The 18,915-nt window shown below is 37.4% G+C and overlaps 1 protein-coding gene across 6 annotated transcripts; it reads left to right on the top strand.

Moving 5' to 3' along the window:
* Nucleotides 1-2,847: 2,847 nt before the first annotated feature.
* Nucleotides 2,848-16,517, top strand: u2af2a (U2 small nuclear RNA auxiliary factor 2a). 6 transcript variants are annotated; one of them, XM_057835057.1, is made up of 12 exons: nt 2,848-3,399; nt 4,730-4,871; nt 5,490-5,525; nt 5,720-5,826; nt 8,894-9,045; nt 9,128-9,244; nt 9,333-9,489; nt 9,579-9,676; nt 9,802-9,924; nt 9,992-10,078; nt 11,981-12,229; nt 15,337-16,517. In XM_057835057.1, the coding sequence occupies exons 1-12, from the start codon at nt 3,351-3,353 to the stop codon at nt 15,469-15,471; spliced, it is 1,452 nt and encodes a 483-aa protein (XP_057691040.1). In that variant the 5' UTR covers nt 2,848-3,350; the 3' UTR covers nt 15,472-16,517. The 6 variants fall into 6 exon arrangements, with proteins under 6 accessions (XP_057691040.1, XP_057691041.1, XP_057691042.1 ...); XM_057835058.1 differs by having other exon boundaries at nt 9,597-9,676; XM_057835059.1 differs by having other exon boundaries at nt 9,333-9,471.
* Nucleotides 16,518-18,915: the final 2,398 nt, after the last annotated feature.

An 18,915-nucleotide genomic window follows, 5' to 3' on the forward strand; every position in this document is an offset into this window, starting at 1 on the left:
ATGAATGGGTTAATTTTTTCCCCATTAATCAGTTTTATTTATTTATTTATTTATCACAGCATACATATTTGCAAATTGGAACATCAACATGGAAATAATGTTAAAATAAATAAAATTAAAAAATAACTGAAATATTTTAAATGAAATAAATAGAACTTCGAGACTAAACCCACAGCCACAGCTCTAGTTGCTAAACATTAGTACAAAAATAATTCTTTTCCATAAAAAAGTAAAAACACTTCTAAATAAAATTATTTTATTTTGCAGGCACTTCATTGACTTTAAAGCTCCATCTCAATATTTTTAGAGATGTACTCATTTTCTTCATATTTATCTCCCAGTCCAAGTTATGATGCAGGAATGTGAGTATGTTCACCTTTTCTGGGTCGATATGCCACAACTACTATTAATATTAATTAGTTGAATATTAATGGAGAGTGAGAGCAAGAGACAGCTTGTGTGTATGATTCGTATCAGTATTTACACATTATACACACACACACCCTCTCTCAACATAGAAAGTCACCAGAGAGAAAAAACACCAAAGGCTCTATTATGAAAATGTTATTTTGAAAGGATGTTACAATGGCGGTAGACTTTACAAAAGCACGCTAATAGAGAGAAAACTAGTTAGCCGTCTTGGCATGCTAACCGGCCAGGTTAACAAGCTTACGTTATGGTATTTGTTTTACCATTGCTAAAAACGAAACACGCTGGATTTGAACTCTTGTAGCTGTTAGGAAACATTCATGACAGCATTTACTTACCTTAAATTTTGTGTAAAGTGACGGATGATGGTCATGCAAATGTGAAATGTTGGAGGTGTTGCCTGCACATTGGCTGTCCTTCCCCCTCTAAGCCGCGGCTGTCTGTTTCTCTTCGGTAGCCCAAATACTCTCACACGAGAATAGACTTTTTTGAAGGGTTTTTGAAAAAGTTCAGGTGTAGTTTTGACAGTGACAGCAGTGTCACCGACACACTGGACGGAGCAACAACCAGAGGGGTAGGGATAAGCGCTACCACTTCAAGCCATTTCTCGCTGCATTTTTTTGGACATAGAAAATACCTAATACTGTACTACGGTATGACGGAAAATTTTAGTGGTTTTGAAACCATTAAGTTTTCATGCCACGGTAAACTTTGACACCGGTATCTGACACATGCCTTGTTAGATGTAAGGATGTAATGAACTGTAATGAAAAGGCAACATCTTTTACAAATGTACAGTAAAAGACCGTTAAAAAGTATTTAAGTATCCAAATTGCAAATTTCTACCTCTCATAATGGAGAAAATAATGTTTAAATACAAAATATGGGGGAAAAAACAATAATGAGTGTTTGTGTTTTAAATACACTAGTATCTCAATGAGAAATGTACATTCTCTGACTCAAATGGAGTAAAAAAAATAAGAACGGGACAATGAAAACAAAACTAAAGATACACATAAATAATCAAGCTTTCCATCTTATACTGTCATATGGCGGAAAACACTCAGGTGACTTGAAGTTCCGTTCTGAGACCCCCAATTTGGCCAAATTTCAAAATTGTCCTATATGCATGTGTGATACATCATTGGAAAGCTTAAAATCTTACTTTTCTGGGGGAAGAAAATTTTTGAACAGGAGGGCATTTAAAAAAAAAAAAAATTAAACAGCAAAACTCTATCTGAAGTTGAGAGCACGCGAGAGCAGAATTACAGACGCCATGACTTTAACCAGATTTTATCGCGTACTTACCTTGTTTCGATCCAAAAACTCCATGTAGCATGTATCACTGAGTGTCAAGACACAGCTGTGAATGGCCACATCTGGATTTTTGGGGGAATTTTATGGGTGAAACATAGTAATATAACAAGGGTCGCGATGCAGAAATCGCAGACATGAAGGAGTGGTCGAGATTTTCTTTTTCATATATTTACCCTTTCAAACGTTTTTATTCATTTTTCTTTGTTTGGATCCATTATTTATCATCTAAGATATTGGAGAAAATGCGACAGTAACAAAAAAAAAAAAAATACAGATAAGCGATAGTTATGAGGTAGATATTCGTGACTTTTTTACAGACATTTTTTTTTCATTGTGACGTTATTTGTTTAAAAGTTTAAAATATGCAAGTGAATAATTTAAAGTCTTTTTTTTTTTTTTTTTTTTTAATGAAATACAGTATTAAACATCAATTAATGATCCAAAGCTAAAAATGACAGACATTTTGAATAATAAATAAGATTAATTACCTTCGTTTAATGGCTGGGTTGAAACAAAAGCGGTTGCGCGACGTCTGTAAACGAGGGTTTCCAGGGTAAAACTGACAAATTAAAAATAGTTCAGGGGCTTAATGTGCCATGAATCTGCTATATCAGCATATAGACATATTGTTCTATCAAACACAACAGTTGGTTTGGGTTAAAATACAGCAGTTTCTTTTAAAGAGGAGTGCAAGAGCAGCAACTGCTTTTTCAGTCTTGTCTGTGTTTTCCGCCATAAACAAATTACAGTAAGTTATATATAAAGTAATGTATTCACGTAATTCAATTAAGAAACAAAACAATGAAAAAAATAATTTGCTTTCGATTTGTTAATAAACGTACGAGACTCACAATACACTTCGAAATTTGGAGAAAATTCACAGAATTTAACTTTCAGAATGTGAAATTTTCCAAGCAATGTAAAATATGATTTTGTTGGTTTCTGTATCCGTGAATTTAAAATATGCTACACACACGGTACAATGAATAAATAAAATAACCAGAAGAAAAATAAACATAAAAGTGTGTTTTATTACTAATTTACTTCCCCAAAATAAAAATACTTTATATTTTTAACTTGCCATCTACCGGAAGCCCGTTAATCAGCTTCCGGTGTTGAGGAGGACCAGGGAGACGGAGGGAGAAAGAAACGCGGGCATATTGTGTTCTTTATACTCTTCGTTGACCTCCAAACTCTAAAGAGCGCGCGTTTGGAATTGGAAGCCGGGCGACTGTGCTTTTTGGATGTCTAGCGAACCTCGGAGTTTATGTTTGGCGTTCGGTGAAATAGTCCCCATTCATTCCGTTGTCTGTGCTAGCACGCTAAGCTAAGCTGCGCCAGGCCTTTTTTTCTTGCTGGACTTTGCGTTGCTAATGCTAGCGGGGCTAAGCCACGTTTTTTCCCTCCAATGACTTTGTCCCTCGCTTTGTAAATAAAGATCACTTATGATTTATATGCTAATCCGAACATAGTCGTTCTCCGGGGGGTTGCAAGTCGAAGCTAATTTCCGTGTGCGACCCTTTTTTTAGGGGGGTGGGATTCGAGGTCCACTTTTTAGCTAGAGCGAATAACGCAGACGCGGAAAGCCGCCGAAGCCTACAGATATGTCGGACTTCGATGAATTTGAGCGGCAGCTATCCGAAAACAAGCAAGGTAAGCAATTTTCGTATTTTTGAAAGCATTATTCTAAAGCATTTCCACCAATTCCGTTGATATTTTTTGCCGCCATGACGCTGTGCTACTCGGGCTCGGTCTATTTACTGGAAGGCATCGCCGTCGTTTGCTCAAAATGGGACCGATTGTTACTATTGCTACGGAAAAGTTTGTAGCGAATCACGTGTTTAATACAAAATATATATGATGACACTCATAATAAACGACATATGGTTAAAATATTACAGTAGCTTTATTATCGCGGTGTGGTGTCTTCGATGGTTTCTAAACCCGTGTTGCAAAAGATCTGCTTTATGTGTAAGTGCAGATACTTGCAAATAAAAATTGAATAAGCACGCAAATCCAACTGCAGGAAGAATAATTTAATAATGCGTAAAATTGAGCTACAAGTCATTTTCAAATTAATGGATTGTAATTTTTGCGTAGTGCTACAATTCGATGTAAACTTTTAAAATAATCACATACGTAAACAAAAACGTGCCGCTAAATAGCTCAAAATATCACAAAAAATCTTGTGAAATGTTTAGTCTTTAAGTTCCTTAATAATTTGAGTGGGAACTTGATATAGTACAACTGCTATGTCAAAATCAAATGTATGTACTATGTATCATCGATTGCAACACACTAGTCTTGCTACCTTACAAAACAATAGTCAAGTAATGATTACAGTAAATATTTGTATGAGAACGTTTGTGAGCCATGGATATAAAAAAACAAAATGAAACAATGTGACAGTAAATGACACATGATCATATATTGCTTGCACTATTCGATGACCTCGAAACATTATATGCGAGTGCAGTTGTTAACATGTCGTTTTTTCCCCGTCTGTGACCCTCTCATAATGACTCCTGACCCACCAGTTGAAAATCATTGGCCCGTACTAGGGCTCAAAGATAAACTGATTTTGTATTGAAATCGTAAATTTAGATCTTTCAATTTTGAGCTTGCCAAGGCAACAGTTTATTTAAAATTTGCTTGATTGGCACAGGAGGTTGTGAGTTTTGTTTTAAAGAAAACTGAAATCGTAGTAGCGACCAGAAAAATTGCAATTATTTTTTCCCCCGAAATCGTTCAACCCTAGTCCATACTATAATTTGATAGCCATTCTACTAAAATGTCAACCTGTAATTTTTCCTGCAACTCTTGTCAGTTTTACGCTAGATTTGCTCTTCTACTGTAAGAGGTTCGTTAAATGTGCCAAGGTGAAAGAATAAAGGGACAATTTTAAAGTATTCAGTAATATACAAAAACCTTATGACACATTTGTCATTCATTTTCATTTACAATTTCTCTTTTTGTGCCCCAGCCGAGCGGGACAAAGAGAACCGGCACCACCGCCGCTCTGGCTCCCGTAGCCGTAGCCGAGACCGGAAGAGGAGGAGCAGAGACAGGGACAGACGTAGCCGGGATCGCCGTGGCGACAGTAAGGATCGCAGACACAGACGCAGGTGAGTCTCTCTATTCATCCACGTCTGGACCACCGAGCTGGAACATCTGTCTGACCTCTTCAGCGTCAACCAATTTCATTTGTTTTGAAACTGATTTTGTACATTTTATTTACATTCTGAAATTTGTGTCGCAAATAAGTAATTTTACTCACGGAAGGACACATTTTCATAGCATGAAGCACTTTCTGAGCCAATTGCTCATTCATTTTTGGGGGTTTTACGCCTTGGTAAATTAGGCGTACTCTATTTTTGCAGCAAATGCACACCTTACAAAAATCTGTCTTTTAAAAATCTATCTACAGGGAATTAATACCGACATTGGATGTTTCAGCGCCATTGAGGCCAGTGCCAACGAATGAGTTAAAGAAAATTCCATTATAGCTATGGCAATATTTGATTAAAAATAGAATAAAAGTAACAAAATAGAGCCATAATGTTTGCACATGCACTGAAAGCGTCCAGGCACTTTAAATGAGTGTGAGGAAGTAAGAAGCACTTTTTTCCCACCCAAACTGTTTTGAGAAATCTTGCCGATCGTGTCGGATGTGACTCCTTAGGAATCTACAAGTGTAAAATGTTAGAGAATCTTTTTGTGAACTCCCTTCAATGTCATTTCAGCTCACCATCGAGCTACCCAAAGGACAATACTGCAAGGTAATACAGCAAACTGAACGCAAAGCTATGTTACGCCGCAATCTAATGTCCAGCCTACAGAACAAAAAACAAGTGTGTTCAACTTGCCACAAATGTTTCAACACTGTTGTGACATGCTTTTTGGCATGACCTTCAATTGATTGTTCTGCTAAAAGACTGATACTCAGATTCCATGTCTTGTGTGTATCCCACAGCCGTTCTCCGCACCGTGAGAAGAAGAAGATAAAGGTGAAGAAGTACTGGGATGTCCCGCCACCTGGTTTTGAAAACATCAGCCCCATGCAGTACAAAGCCATGCAAGGTACTGTCACTGTTGTTTGTACGGAGTTAAAATCGCTACAGCTGGCAGCGTACAAACAAATTACGGCTAGGCTGTTGACAAATAAGATCTTTTCTGTACAACATTATTGTTGGCCATCTTCCGTGGTTTCGGGTAGCCACTTCATAAAAATACTGCCTTTATTCAACTTTTATCTAGAGTTGTCCAATAGTATCGGTAGCTGATAATGGCGGCCAATAAAAGCATTTTAAAATTATGTTGGATAATTTGGGCCATAATGCATGTTGCCTTCAAAGTGATTGTAAAAACCCTCTACCATTGTACAAGGGCTGGTCACAGTTTTGCACAGCAGTTGTGCGTATTGAGCAATAGATCTCCCCAAATGAAGATGCTTGGGATCAGTTATGTAAGCAGACCATTTGGATTCATGGTGCAAAAATTAAACACTAAAGATTGAAAAATAATGAATTATAAACTCATGACATAAAAAAGACTGCGTTATCAGAAATAAAGTCACTAAGAAAACAAGAAAAGTAATAAAATACAAAAATCTGCAAAATTCCAGCAAAAATGCATCTCGGGAATTGTCACTGCTTTGGCATGTCCTTCGATTGCCTGCCTGCACTGGTAGTCCCCTGGTTATGACGTACTCAACTTGGGTGATTTCGACCATAGTCGATAGCCCAGTCGTTTTTTTTCTTGGTCGCGTAAACAGTACCGAGTTCCCGTTGCCATTCTTCATATCAGAATCCCCTCCTCCCCCAGCAGCGCCGCCGCCGGGAGATGTGCCGCTTCCTTGTTTCCTTGCTGCTGCTGCTGCTTCTCCCCCGGCGCCGACTCCTCTTACGAGTTCCGATCCGGCTTTTTGAGGTCTGTCGGCGGGTTCGCGTTGAGAGAGGCGACCTGAGCGGCAGTGATATCCCCCCTTCCTCACCTCCCTACTCTCTTTAGAGCGCCCTTTTCTCTCGGCAAGGCGACTCACCCGCGAGTAAAGCCCGAATAGTCATTGACTATAACTGCAGTTAACACAGCGTTCCTCACAGTGGTTTTTTTCTATTATTTTTTTTTTAAATAACTTTATTGCATTAATATGATGTATAATACATGTTTTTGGAGTTATTTTGAAATTTAAGGGTACTTAAAGGGTTAATTCCGACTTATGCGGATATTCGGGCTACGGCGCAAGTGTAGGAACGGAACTCGTTCGTAAACCGGGTACTACCTGTATTTGTAATGCTTTTGCAACTACCCTTGTTGCTCTTTGGGGTATCGACTGTAGACTTGATTTAATTATAAATGATTCTTTTTATTTAAAGGGTATTACAACACCTGGGGAAATGCTAATATTCCATCATTTATCCATAAACGCATGCCTTTTGGATTCATATCATGCCACTTCGTGTAATTACACACATCGCAACACCAAGAAAATGATAGAAATTTGGATCGATTGTCAAGCTAAAACGACCGGCGCCCGAGATCCCGGAAATCTAGCATATTGTGTGCGTGACGTCACAACAAGGAAACACCCGGCTCAGTGCTTAGTACTGAATGGCGGCGATGATGGCGGACAATTTTGTTTCTAGTTGCAGCGACGAATCCGACGTAACGAACGTTCTTCTAATGGTGACGAGGAGAGTTATGACATTTTCTTTGGTGTTTTGGGTTATCAATTTGAGCCCAAACGAAAGCCAATGCAGCCTAATGAAACGATCATTGATGGGAGCAATCACACTGATGAAACACCGGTAACAGATCGTGTGGGAAACACCGAATGGTTTGTTTTGCATTTCTTTTTGTGAAGCTGATACACTGTGACCGCAAAATAATGTATAGAACAATTATCATTTATTGTGCTATCATAGGTTTTCACTCTGCCAACAGACACAAATATGAATGGGATTAGAGGATTTGTTGTATATATTTTACGAGCGATAATTTATGCATGTGTCCGGTCCTATAGCCAATGCGTGAAATGTTTTTTATTATAAAAGAGTACTCACTCTGGCCATTTCCCTCCTTTGCTTAGCCTGGGGGGGGGGGGGGGTCATCAGAGCACGTCATCGTCCTCTTTCTTGATATCTCGGGACCTTTAGGTGGCTGCGTGTATTTGGCGGGCACCGCATCTGCTTTCAGCAGCAATTTCTTTGCAAAACCTGATTTCATTTGTCCATAGTTCGAATAGCTTTCAGGTGTAAAATGCGTACCACACAAAACCGTGCCGGAGGCTGGGTCTGCAAAATTAGCCCTCTTAGCACGGACGAACTTTACTCATTGTCTGCGTAGTCCAGCTCTTTTTCTCGCGTTCGGGAACTCATTGGTACTACATTGCGACAAATGGCTATTTGTACACCACATAGCATGACAGGTTTGAACCATTTAAGCGCAACTCTCTCGTCAATAAACAACGATGGCACCTGCCTCGAGCTTCTGTTTCCTTGCTGTGACGTCAAAGCCCCATTCAGTTGTTTCCGGAATACATACGAAAATGTTCTTAATTTTCGATCTATTTTCGGTAATTGCTCATGAATGTGATTTTTTTTTTTTGCTGACTTTCTTAATATTTGTTATCTTGCCACATAACGGTTCTATTGATATCTCACAGCCCCTTAGTATTATAATACTCTTTAATTATGATTATTTTGGCTCATTTCAATTTATATTATTTATATCAGAGGGTACTTGTTTTCTATAACTTCAGTTGAAGTTGTTCTTGTTTTTCACAGAATGTTTTATTTTATTTGGAAAACCTTGAAGTTGTTACATTTATCGCAATTCAATCATCCATTTGGGAATAAGACTACAATTGGCAATAGCATGTTAATTGCACGACTGCATGTATCCGTATCTGTTTTTTTGGAGTACTTCAATATTGATTATTGTTTAAAAAGTCATTATCGACAACTCAACTTTTCTCTATTGTTACAAATAAAAAAAAATTTTTTTAAATCTGCGTTTTTTTGTTTTCAATTTATTTTACAAGATTTTCGTTGGGGTGCATAAAATCAGGTTGTTGTCTGTCGTTTCAATATAAAGACATAAGTTCACCTTGTACATGTTTGTAAAATGTTCTGATTTGTTTCCCCAGCTGCCGGCCAGATCCCAGCAACAGCCCTCTTGCCCACCATGACTCCAGACGGCCTGGCTGTCACTCCCACCCCAGTGCCAGTCGTGGGCAGCCAGATGACCCGACAGGCTCGAAGGCTTTACGTGGGGAACATCCCCTTTGGGATCACTGAGGTTAAGACACTAAAAATTATAAAGTCGACTTGTTAGAAACTTCCTCGTTTGGGTGACGTTCTGAATATCTCCTTGTTTCCAGGAGTCAATGATGGATTTCTTTAATGCTCAGATGCGTCTCGGTGGTCTCACTCAGGCACCGGGCAACCCGGTGCTTGCGGTGCAGATCAATCAAGATAAGAATTTTGCCTTCCTTGAGGTTTGTCCTGACCCTATAAAGTTTCTCACACTCTGTGTCTTTGGAAAATAATGGCACAATAACATGGATTTTTTTTTTTTTTGTCCAGTTCCGCTCAGTGGATGAGACAACACAGGCAATGGCTTTTGATGGAATCATCTTTCAAGGCCAAAGCCTAAAAATTCGTCGTCCCCACGATTACCAGCCACTGCCGGGCATGAGCGAGAACCCCAGTGTCTATGTGCCTGGTACACAGACAATTAATGGTTTTTACTATTACTACTCCTGTTGGCATTATTCATACACCATTTGCGTAAATATGTATGGGAGCTGGCACTGTTTGCTGTCCTCAAAGGTCTTGTTGTCAACACAGGAGTGGTCTCCACAGTAGTGCCCGACTCGGCCCACAAACTCTTCATCGGCGGGCTGCCCAACTACCTAAATGACGACCAGGTTTGTGGTTGCACCGTAACTACGGGCGACCGAGCGTTTTAGTCAGTGCTTCTCGATGGGTTGACTTCGAAAAACCTCATTCTTGGATAGTATTTTGCAATCTTTATTTTTTTTTTCCTCACCAGGTGAAGGAGCTTTTGACGTCATTTGGCCCTCTGAAGGCCTTCAACCTGGTCAAGGACAGTGCTACAGGCCTGTCTAAAGGATATGCGTTCTGCGAATACGTTGACGTCAATCTAAATGACCAGGTAGCTTATCTGTGAAACCGAAATCGTGAAGGTGACGGACACTTTGAAAGGCTTGGCTTGATTGCAGGCGATTGCCGGGCTCAACGGTATGCAACTGGGAGACAAGAAACTCCTGGTACAGCGGGCCAGTGTGGGATCCAAGAACGCAACTCTGGTATGTGCTACCACTTTTACTGGAGTAAATGCTGATCAAATTAGGGTTAAGAATACTTCAGCGTTTCTTTCAGAAAACTTGACAGGAATTTTGAAATTATGACTCCAGGTAGTCCCCGAGTTACGAACGAGTTCCGTTCATACGCTTGCGATGTAACCCGAATTTCTAAGTAGGGGTGGGCGTGTAATGCTACAGTTTGTGGAGTTCTGTTTGAGCGATTTGCTATGAGAAATACGTTAGCAGTCGTAGCATTTAGGCCAGCAGACTTTTGTTAGGCCAATTAGGCTAATTTAATCTACTAAATTTACATACTGATCAGACTAGATGGACTTCGAACACCAATTGTTTTGTGTCAAGTATTTTATGTTAAAATGCATGTTGTTTTGAACATAAGTGTGCATATGTATGTTACAGCTTTACAAATTGTCAAAAGTGAAGGAAGTTAAAAGCACAATTGCTTTGTTTGCTGTCTGTAAAGCTGAACAAATTCCCGTTTAGTGAACACGGAACTCGTCATATTAAAAAAATAATAATAAAAAAATAAAAATAAAATCTTTATGCGACAAAAATAATAAAGATTGGAGACAAAATGGTGGTCGAAACTCCAGCGTCGTAAAGTCGAAATCACGGAAGTTGAGTACGTCTTAACCCGGGGACTACCTGTGTTGTTACAAGCCATTTATTAACACTCCTTTAAAGCAGTCTTGGAAAACGACAGTCTTGAAATAGTTTTAACATACTGCTCAATGCATTTCACTGCAATGGCAAAGCTAGGCCAGGTTTCTTCACATATTGACCATAACATTTCAAAAATGGCTTCATTTGTTTTAAATGAATTTATTTAAAAGAATAGATTTTAAAAAGGGGGGAAATACTTTAGAAAAGTTTTTACCTTTTTAAATGAAAACATGGTCTTAAAAAGTAAAAAAAAAAAAAAAAAAAAAATCTTAAATCCAATCATTTGAATTTAAAGCCTTAAAAGGTCTAAAATTCCCCTAAAATGTCACAAAAGGTCTTAAATACGATTTAAAAGGTCTTAAAAATCAATTGACATTACTTTTATTTAGGAATATGCATAAACCTCAGGCTCGCTTTTAAATGTTTCGATATTTGTAGACGCCAAAACCTAACTACAAAGCGAAACTACCTGTGCTGCCCGCTCATTTTCCTTTGTCCTTTTTGGGTTTTTTTGCAGGTATTGATGTAAATGGGTCTTAAATTGTATTCAATATGTTCTTTAAAAAGTCTTTTAAATTTGGCCTGTTGAAACCTGCAGTTTATGAAAAAAGGAAAAAATGCATCTGTAATTTTTAAAATAATTTATTTAAAAAATGTTTGCCCTAATGTGTTGTTTTTTTTTTTAAACAAGAAAAAAAGTTAATCCCTTATTTCTAAAATTAAAAATGTTTTAGTCCTGTTTATGCTTTCGGGTAGATGCTAAATCAATTTGAGAAAGTTAATGAAAATAGATGATGATATAATAACTAATAATAACATTATATACTGTATATAATAATGTAATCTCATGTATTTAAAAAAATGGCGACAACAGATATCTTTGGTAAAGTAAAGGTTGAGGCAGCTTTGACCTGTAATGTGCTTTATTCAGTGTTAGGCATCAAGGGGTTAATATTGTGATATATGTTGTCCTCGATGAAAGCATATCGGTATCACCAATCAAAAAAAGGATAATTCCAAATATATGCGTTTCAAAACTTGAAAATTATATCTGAGCCGATTAGTCGACAAGCCGATTAGTCGACAGACCACAAACAGAAACCAAAAACTGGTGATTCGTCGATGATCCAAATAATTGTGAAAGCCTTAGTTGTAACGTAACTCAATAAGAGTTGAGATGATTTGGTCTCTCTCCCAAACTTTGTTGTTGCTCTTTCCCTACAGACCAGTATAAACCAGACCCCCGTCACGCTGCAGGTGCCTGGCCTGAACAGCACAGTCACCCAAATGGGTGGCCTGCCCACCGAGGTGCTATGCCTGATGAACATGGTGGCGCCCGAAGAGTTGCTTGACGATGAAGAGTATGAGGAGATTGTGGAAGACGTCCGGGACGAGTGTAGCAAGTACGGCCAAGTCAAGAGCATCGAGATCCCGCGGCCCGTCGACGGCCTGGAAGTGCCCGGCACTGGCAAGGTGAGGATTTACAGGTCATTCCGGAAAAAACTGTTGCAAATTTATATTAATTTGTAACCATTAGACATCCAATCCATTTGAACTACAAGGGTTGGCAGCGAAGAATGTTCATTCGCTGCCAGCCCTCCTAGTTCAAATGGATTGAATGTCTTACTGTTAATGAAAGCTATTGAGTTGGTAGATAATAAACTAGAATACTTACAGATCAATGGTATAATATTTGTGACAATACTTACGGTTATTTAATTTAATTGCTATTTAAAATTTTGGGCATAATTACAATAATAGGATTGCAAATCGTTGCTAATGTTAGCTTTTTCTCAGGAGCAGATTCTAGCTTTTTAGCCTGTTTGTTACTCCAACCTTTGTTTTTTTTAAATAATTTAAAACTTTGTTTTTATTGAGTAATTTCTTTTCAGCAATAGCAGTTTGGAGCATCAAACATAACAAAATGACCGACAAAGATAAATAAAATAACTTAATTAAATAGAAAGTTATTTAGTGTTTTATTTGTTTATCCGTGGATCCCTTTAACCGAAAGAATGTTAATAATGTTAATGCCATCTTGTTGATTTGTTATGATAAACAAATACAGTTAGTACTTATGTACAGTATGTTGAATGTATAAATCCGTCTTGTGTCTTAGCTTTCCATTCCAACAATAATTTACAGAAAAAATATGGCATATTTTAGAGATTGTTTGAATTGGAGTTATGATTAATTTTTAAGCTGTGATTAACTCGAGTTAAAAAAAAAAAAAAAAATCGTTTCACAGCCCTAATATTTACCCTTTCTAACGTTTTTTTCCCCCCCTCAATTTTTCTTTGTTGGGATAGATTATCATCTAAAATATCAGGCACAATGTGACTGTAACAAAAAAAAAAAAAAAATACAATTAAGCGATAGGTATGAGGTTGATATCTGTGACCTATTTACAGACACTATTTTTTTCATTGTAATTTGTTTAAAGTTTCAAATATGTGAGTGAATAATCTTATAAAGTCTTTTTTTCAACTAAATATTAGATATCAATTAATGATTCTAAGCTTAAGATGAAATACATTTTGAATAATATGCTTACTTTTTATGGCTGGGTTGAAACAAAAGCGGTTGCGCAGTGTCTAAACGGGGGTCTCCAGGGTAAAACGGACAAATTAAAAATAGTTTGGGGGCTAAATGCGCCATGAAACTGCTATGGCAGCATATAGACATATTGTTCTGTCAAATACAACAGTTCTTTTGGCTCTAAATACAGTAGTGTGTTTTAAAGAGGGGTTCAAGAGCAGAAACTGCTTTTTCAGCCTTGTCTGTTTTCTGACACACATATATATATATATATATATATATATATATATATATTAGGGCTGTCAAACGATTAACATTTTTAATCGAGTTAATTACAGCTTAAAAATTAATTAATCGTTATTAATCGCTATTAATCGCAATTCAAACCATCTATAAAATGTCATATTTTTCTGTAAATTATTGTTGGAATGGAAAGATAAGACACAAGTTGGATATATACATTCAACATACGGTACATAAGGACTGTATTTGATTATTATAACAATAAATCAACAAGATGGCATTAACATTATTAACATTCTGTTAAAGTGATCCATGGATAGAAAGACTTGTACTAACATTTTTCTTTTAAGAACTACAAGTTATAGAAATTTTATATTAAAACTAGGGCCGTCAAACGATTAAAAATTTTAATCGAGTTAATTACAGCTTAAAAATTAATTAATCGTAATTAATCGCAATTAATCGCAAATCAAACCATCTATAAAATATGCCATATTTTTCTGTAAATTATATATATATTCTGTAAAATGTTGGAATGGAAAGATAAGACACAAGATGGATATATACAGTGGGGAGAACAAGTATTTGATTGTGGGTGCCAATCGGTGCAGTTTTGATACACTGCCAATGGGTTTTCCCAATGGCAGTGTACCAAATGCTTGTTCTCCCCACTGTACATTCAACATACGGTACATAGGGACTGCAGTGGGCATTTCACTCTACTGTCATTTAAATCTGTCTATGCTGTCCTCACTCCGAAGCGTCTACTTTTTCCAAAGCTAGACAGCTAGTGAACGACGCCTTAATAATCAGACTTCTTCCTTTTTCATCTGATTTATTAATAAAATAGCCTCAAACCATTGTCCTCTTTAGACCGTCGTAAAACTACAAAAAAAAAGTACACAAGCATTGCATTAGCAACAACGTTAGCTTAGCACGCTATACAGGTTCACTAAACATAAACAAAAAGCGTCTCATACAAAAAATAGAACATTTCGCTTACTAACATAATATGTACATTCTTTACAACAACCATACTTACGGACAAATCTTGTCCAAGGATCATATAAGCACAACATTACAACGTAGGCGTCAGCCCGAGACGTCATGCAGCCATATTGAACTGGCAAGAAAAAAATAAACCATGTCGCAAAGCGACCACAAGAGTTCGCTGTTAACACAAAAAGCCATGCTGTAAAACTTACCAAAAGGCAGAATACTGTCTGAGCAGGACATGTGCGTTAATTGCGTCAAATATTTTAACGTGATTCATTTAAAAAATTAATTACCGCGCGATAACGCGATAATTTTGACAGCCCTAATTAAAACCCATCTTAATGTTTTCATTTTAATAAAATTTGTAAAAATTTCAATCAAAAAATAAACTAGTAGCCCGCCATTGTTGATGTCAATAATTACACAATGGTAAATGGGTGCTGAAGCCTATAAAATCAACCGCACCCAAGCGCCAGCAGAGGGCGACAAAACTCCATAAAACACAATTAACAAGTGAGCGTTTCACTGTACTGTCATATAAATCTGTCTGAGCGGGGCATCTGCGTTAATTGCGTCAAATATTTTAACGTGATTAATTAAAAAAAATAATTAATGCCCGTTAACGTGATAATTTTGACAGCCCTAATATTTTTTCATTGATTTTTCAACACATGGAAATCTCCACCACCAAAACAAGATCAAAAGCAAAAACAACCTAAAAAAAAAAACACAAAGTGCATGTGTAATATTTTTTATATAGAATTGAGTATCCTCTCTAAAACTGCTTGTCTCCCTTCCTGCAGATCTTTGTGGAGTTCATGTCCGTTTTTGATTCCCAGAAAGCCATGCAGGGCTTAACAGGAAGGAAATTTGCCAACAGAGTAGTGGTGACCAAGTACTGCGACCCAGACGCGTATCATCGCCGGGACTTCTGGTAGAGGAGGTGCGATGGAGAGAAAAAGGGGGATTTGATGGGGGAGGGAGTTGGGTGGGTAGGTTTGACCTCCCACATGACCAGATTAGCCCAACGAATGATTATAGTTTGTTTTTTTTCTCGTGGAAATCACCATATGTGAAAAGTAAAGTGGGCTTGGTCTGCTTGTGCGGGGGGTTCCTCAGCGGGAGGTGGGGAGGGGTCTAAGGTTTTTGTGAAACGTGTGTTAAAAAGGTCAGGGGTGGGGTCAACAATTTTTATACTTTGCGAGCCGGAGATGTCATTTTGGGGGGAGGGGGGGCGTAATACATCAATGTTTGTATTTAAATGGAAGGAACTTGTCAACGGTGCATCGAGGGGAATGAACACGACAACGGCAAGGAAAAGACAAGACGGTGATGAGGGCATTTTGGTTTGCCACCTCGTACTTATTATTCTTCACTAGCTGTAACGTCCAGTTAAATTTCGCAGCCATTAGAAAGACTAGAGATGATGTCATTGTTTCTTTTTTTTTTTTTTGGTTTTATTTGTTTGTTTGTTTTTGTCAGACTACTGCCCCTCGCCCCCCTCAGGACGATCGCTAGAGAATGTGTTGTGTGAATGTCAACTCTTAACTGTTCCGATACTGTGTGTAGCTTCACTGGCTCCAGCTTGTAACATCAACATTGTACTCAGCCTGTAGAAAAAGTTTGAGCTACAGTAAAGGACGTTTTCCATCCACTTTTTTCTAATGATCCTTTCTTTGAACAGCTTTTGTTCAGGCCGCACTCAAACATATTTATTGGGGGTTTAGCTTACCAAAAGCCTTAATCGGATGATTTCACGATAATTGGACAAAGAAACTCATCCGGCTGACCCTTCTTAAGTCCACCACGTCCGTACTTTCAAAGGCGTCACTCTCCTGTACTTTGCCTCGCTTTGCCATTCACGTCCCTTGTTAAAAGATTTGACCTGTAATTTGTGCTTGGACCCGGTGATGATTTTTTTCCTGTTTCATTTGTGTGAATCGTCTCACCTCTTTGACAAGACCAAATAAACACATGAATAATACTTACGACTTGTGTTGTACTGGAAACTCATAACAAGCACAACTCCAGCCATTATAGGAGGAATCATAATAATAAAACACTTTTTATGTCTAGCCCATTTCTAATGTTTATAATGAAAATTATGAACCATTAGGACAACAACCTTTTTATCAAAAATTGACAAAGCGACTGATCCAATGTGCCGTTCTTTAGTTTAAAGGGCTCAAGGCATGCTTCATCACACCATGAATGAAATTAAATAGAATAAAAAGACAAAAGAACAAATGACAAACAGTACAATGATGCACTAATAGCTAATAATCAGCACATGCGTATATTCTATGTATTTTAAAATTGTTCATTGATGGTACGCTTTATAATCTGTTAAATCCAGTGAAATAGTTTCATATATTGTAATTGTACAATTTAAATCAAGCCGATATTTTTTAAAGCATCAGCCTAGTCTGGTTCTTTGCTCTCTTCTAAAGCTAGAACTAAAGCTAGAAAAAATTACTTATCGGAACTATTCGCGCATTTGTTTTGTAAATCTAATAAGTTCTCTAAAAGTCGGTCTAAATCCTTGCTAGTATGGCGATCACACTAAATTAGAGAGGCAAAAAAATGCCACATGCAAAAATACATTTTACCACATGTTAAAATCAATTTTGCCACATACCAAATACCACTTTTCGTTCTCTGCCTTGCTATTAAATTAGTTGTTATACCCAGAAGATGGCGCTGTTCTCTACTTTTTGTATGCCGTATAAGACATCAGTCCAACCCACTTGCCATTCAATATATGTATCGACTTTTTTCCCCTTTATCATTAATATAATAAAAGTTGATTTATCTTGCCATCCTGCACTCTTGTGCTATTTCTGTGCAATAAACTTATGTTCTGTTATCACATTTTAACTAATCTGCTGCCATTGACAAAGGTAGAGGCTCAGTCCATTTGAAGTGGGAGGGCTGCCACCCTCCCTTCAAATAGATTGGACATTGCCAGTGATAAACTCATTTAAATTCACTTCAGAAGGAAGAAAAGTGCCAATTGATTGGACGTCTATCATTGTCAATGGCAGTGAAAGACTAAAGCAACAGAAGGCCCTCCTAATATGTAACACGTTACGATCCCTTAAATGGTGGATGACGTAACTCCCACTAGTGCTGATTGTTATTCTGGGGAGCTCTTCCCTCATTGATCTTCATTCAGAGGCAACATTGCAGACCGAGCAGAGGATGCCCTTATGCATATATGGATCTGTACTCACCGGTCAAAATATTAGGGTCATTTCTAAAAATGTATGTGTCATCTTAGATAAAAGATTGATTGTGAAAAGTATTTTAAAACAGTGCTACTTCAATATGCCTCCATGCCAACCTGGTTTGCTTTGCTCTCCTATGGTACTCGTATTGTAGTTTTTTTGGTCACTTCCCATTTTGGGTTTGTTGGGCATTTCTTGGACACTTCTTGTTCATTGGTCACCTCTGTTGACTATGGGGCGTTAATGGGTCCCTTTGTGTTGGTTTAGAGTATTTACAGCTGACTTTCTGTTGATTTTTGGTCACTTCCCGATGATTTTAGGCCATTCCCAGGTTACTTCATATACATTTTTGGGCACCAATTTAAAAAAAAAAAATTTTTTGTCAAAAATAGTGACCACTAATGAATATTTTTTGCAGGTGTTAATGGACATGTTTTGTTGCAATTTGAATGTGCCATTAGAAATTTATGGGATCATTGTCAAATTTTGGCATAATTCTACATTTTTTACCAAAAACTGATAGTTTTTGTTCACTTTGATCTTTTGAATTGATTGATTGATTGATTGATTTTAAGCAGTTATAAAGTACAATAAGAGGTAAAAAAATAATAGCAATTGTGACAATAAAAATTACAAAACATATATTTACATACATATGTAGCTCGAAAAGGTGTGGGAAGAAGCCGAGCTTTTTGGTATGTGAATTTTGTCAATGGAACCAAAACTCTTGAAAGAATAGCATTTTTTAAAATGACAAATTTTTATGTTTTTGCATTAAGAAATTTTTGGGTTAAAAAAACAAAAAAAAAAACATTAGGAGCGAAATTGACTCGTGACTTTTTGGAAAGTTTGAAAGTCAGAATGGTGTGAATCGTGCAAAGTGTGCAAGCTGTGCGGTGCACCTAAAAACCGGGCAATAGCAAAAAAAAAAAAAAAAAAAAAACAATTATATAAAACTCTGGCCCAAAAACACTTTATAGCAACATGCTAACAGTGACCAAGTCAGCCTGGTATACAGTGTCCAAGCACATTGCTCCAATTTTTTGGATAATATTTATAATTTTGCTTTGCCAGCATCCTGATGCCATACAAATATGGTAAATTGAAAGGAGGTGCTTCATGTAGACAAGTTATAATCCAGTTGCATTTAAAACT

Source organism: Corythoichthys intestinalis, chromosome 4, assembly GCF_030265065.1.
Source record: "Corythoichthys intestinalis isolate RoL2023-P3 chromosome 4, ASM3026506v1, whole genome shotgun sequence".
NCBI lineage: Eukaryota > Metazoa > Chordata > Actinopteri > Syngnathiformes > Syngnathidae > Corythoichthys > Corythoichthys intestinalis.

What these genes read in the sequence shown, in the direction of transcription:
- u2af2a (XM_057835057.1), top strand. Translation starts at nt 3,351, where the DNA reads ATGTCGGACTTCGATGAATTTGAGCGGCAGCTATCCGAAAACAAGCAA. An exon ending in TCCCCTTTGGGATCACTGAG is followed by an intron (nt 9,046 to 9,127) that starts GTTAAGACACTA and finishes CCTTGTTTCCAG; the next exon opens with GAGTCAATGATGGATTTCTT. An exon ending in AGAATTTTGCCTTCCTTGAG is followed by an intron (nt 9,245 to 9,332) that starts GTTTGTCCTGAC and finishes TTTTTTGTCCAG; the next exon opens with TTCCGCTCAGTGGATGAGAC.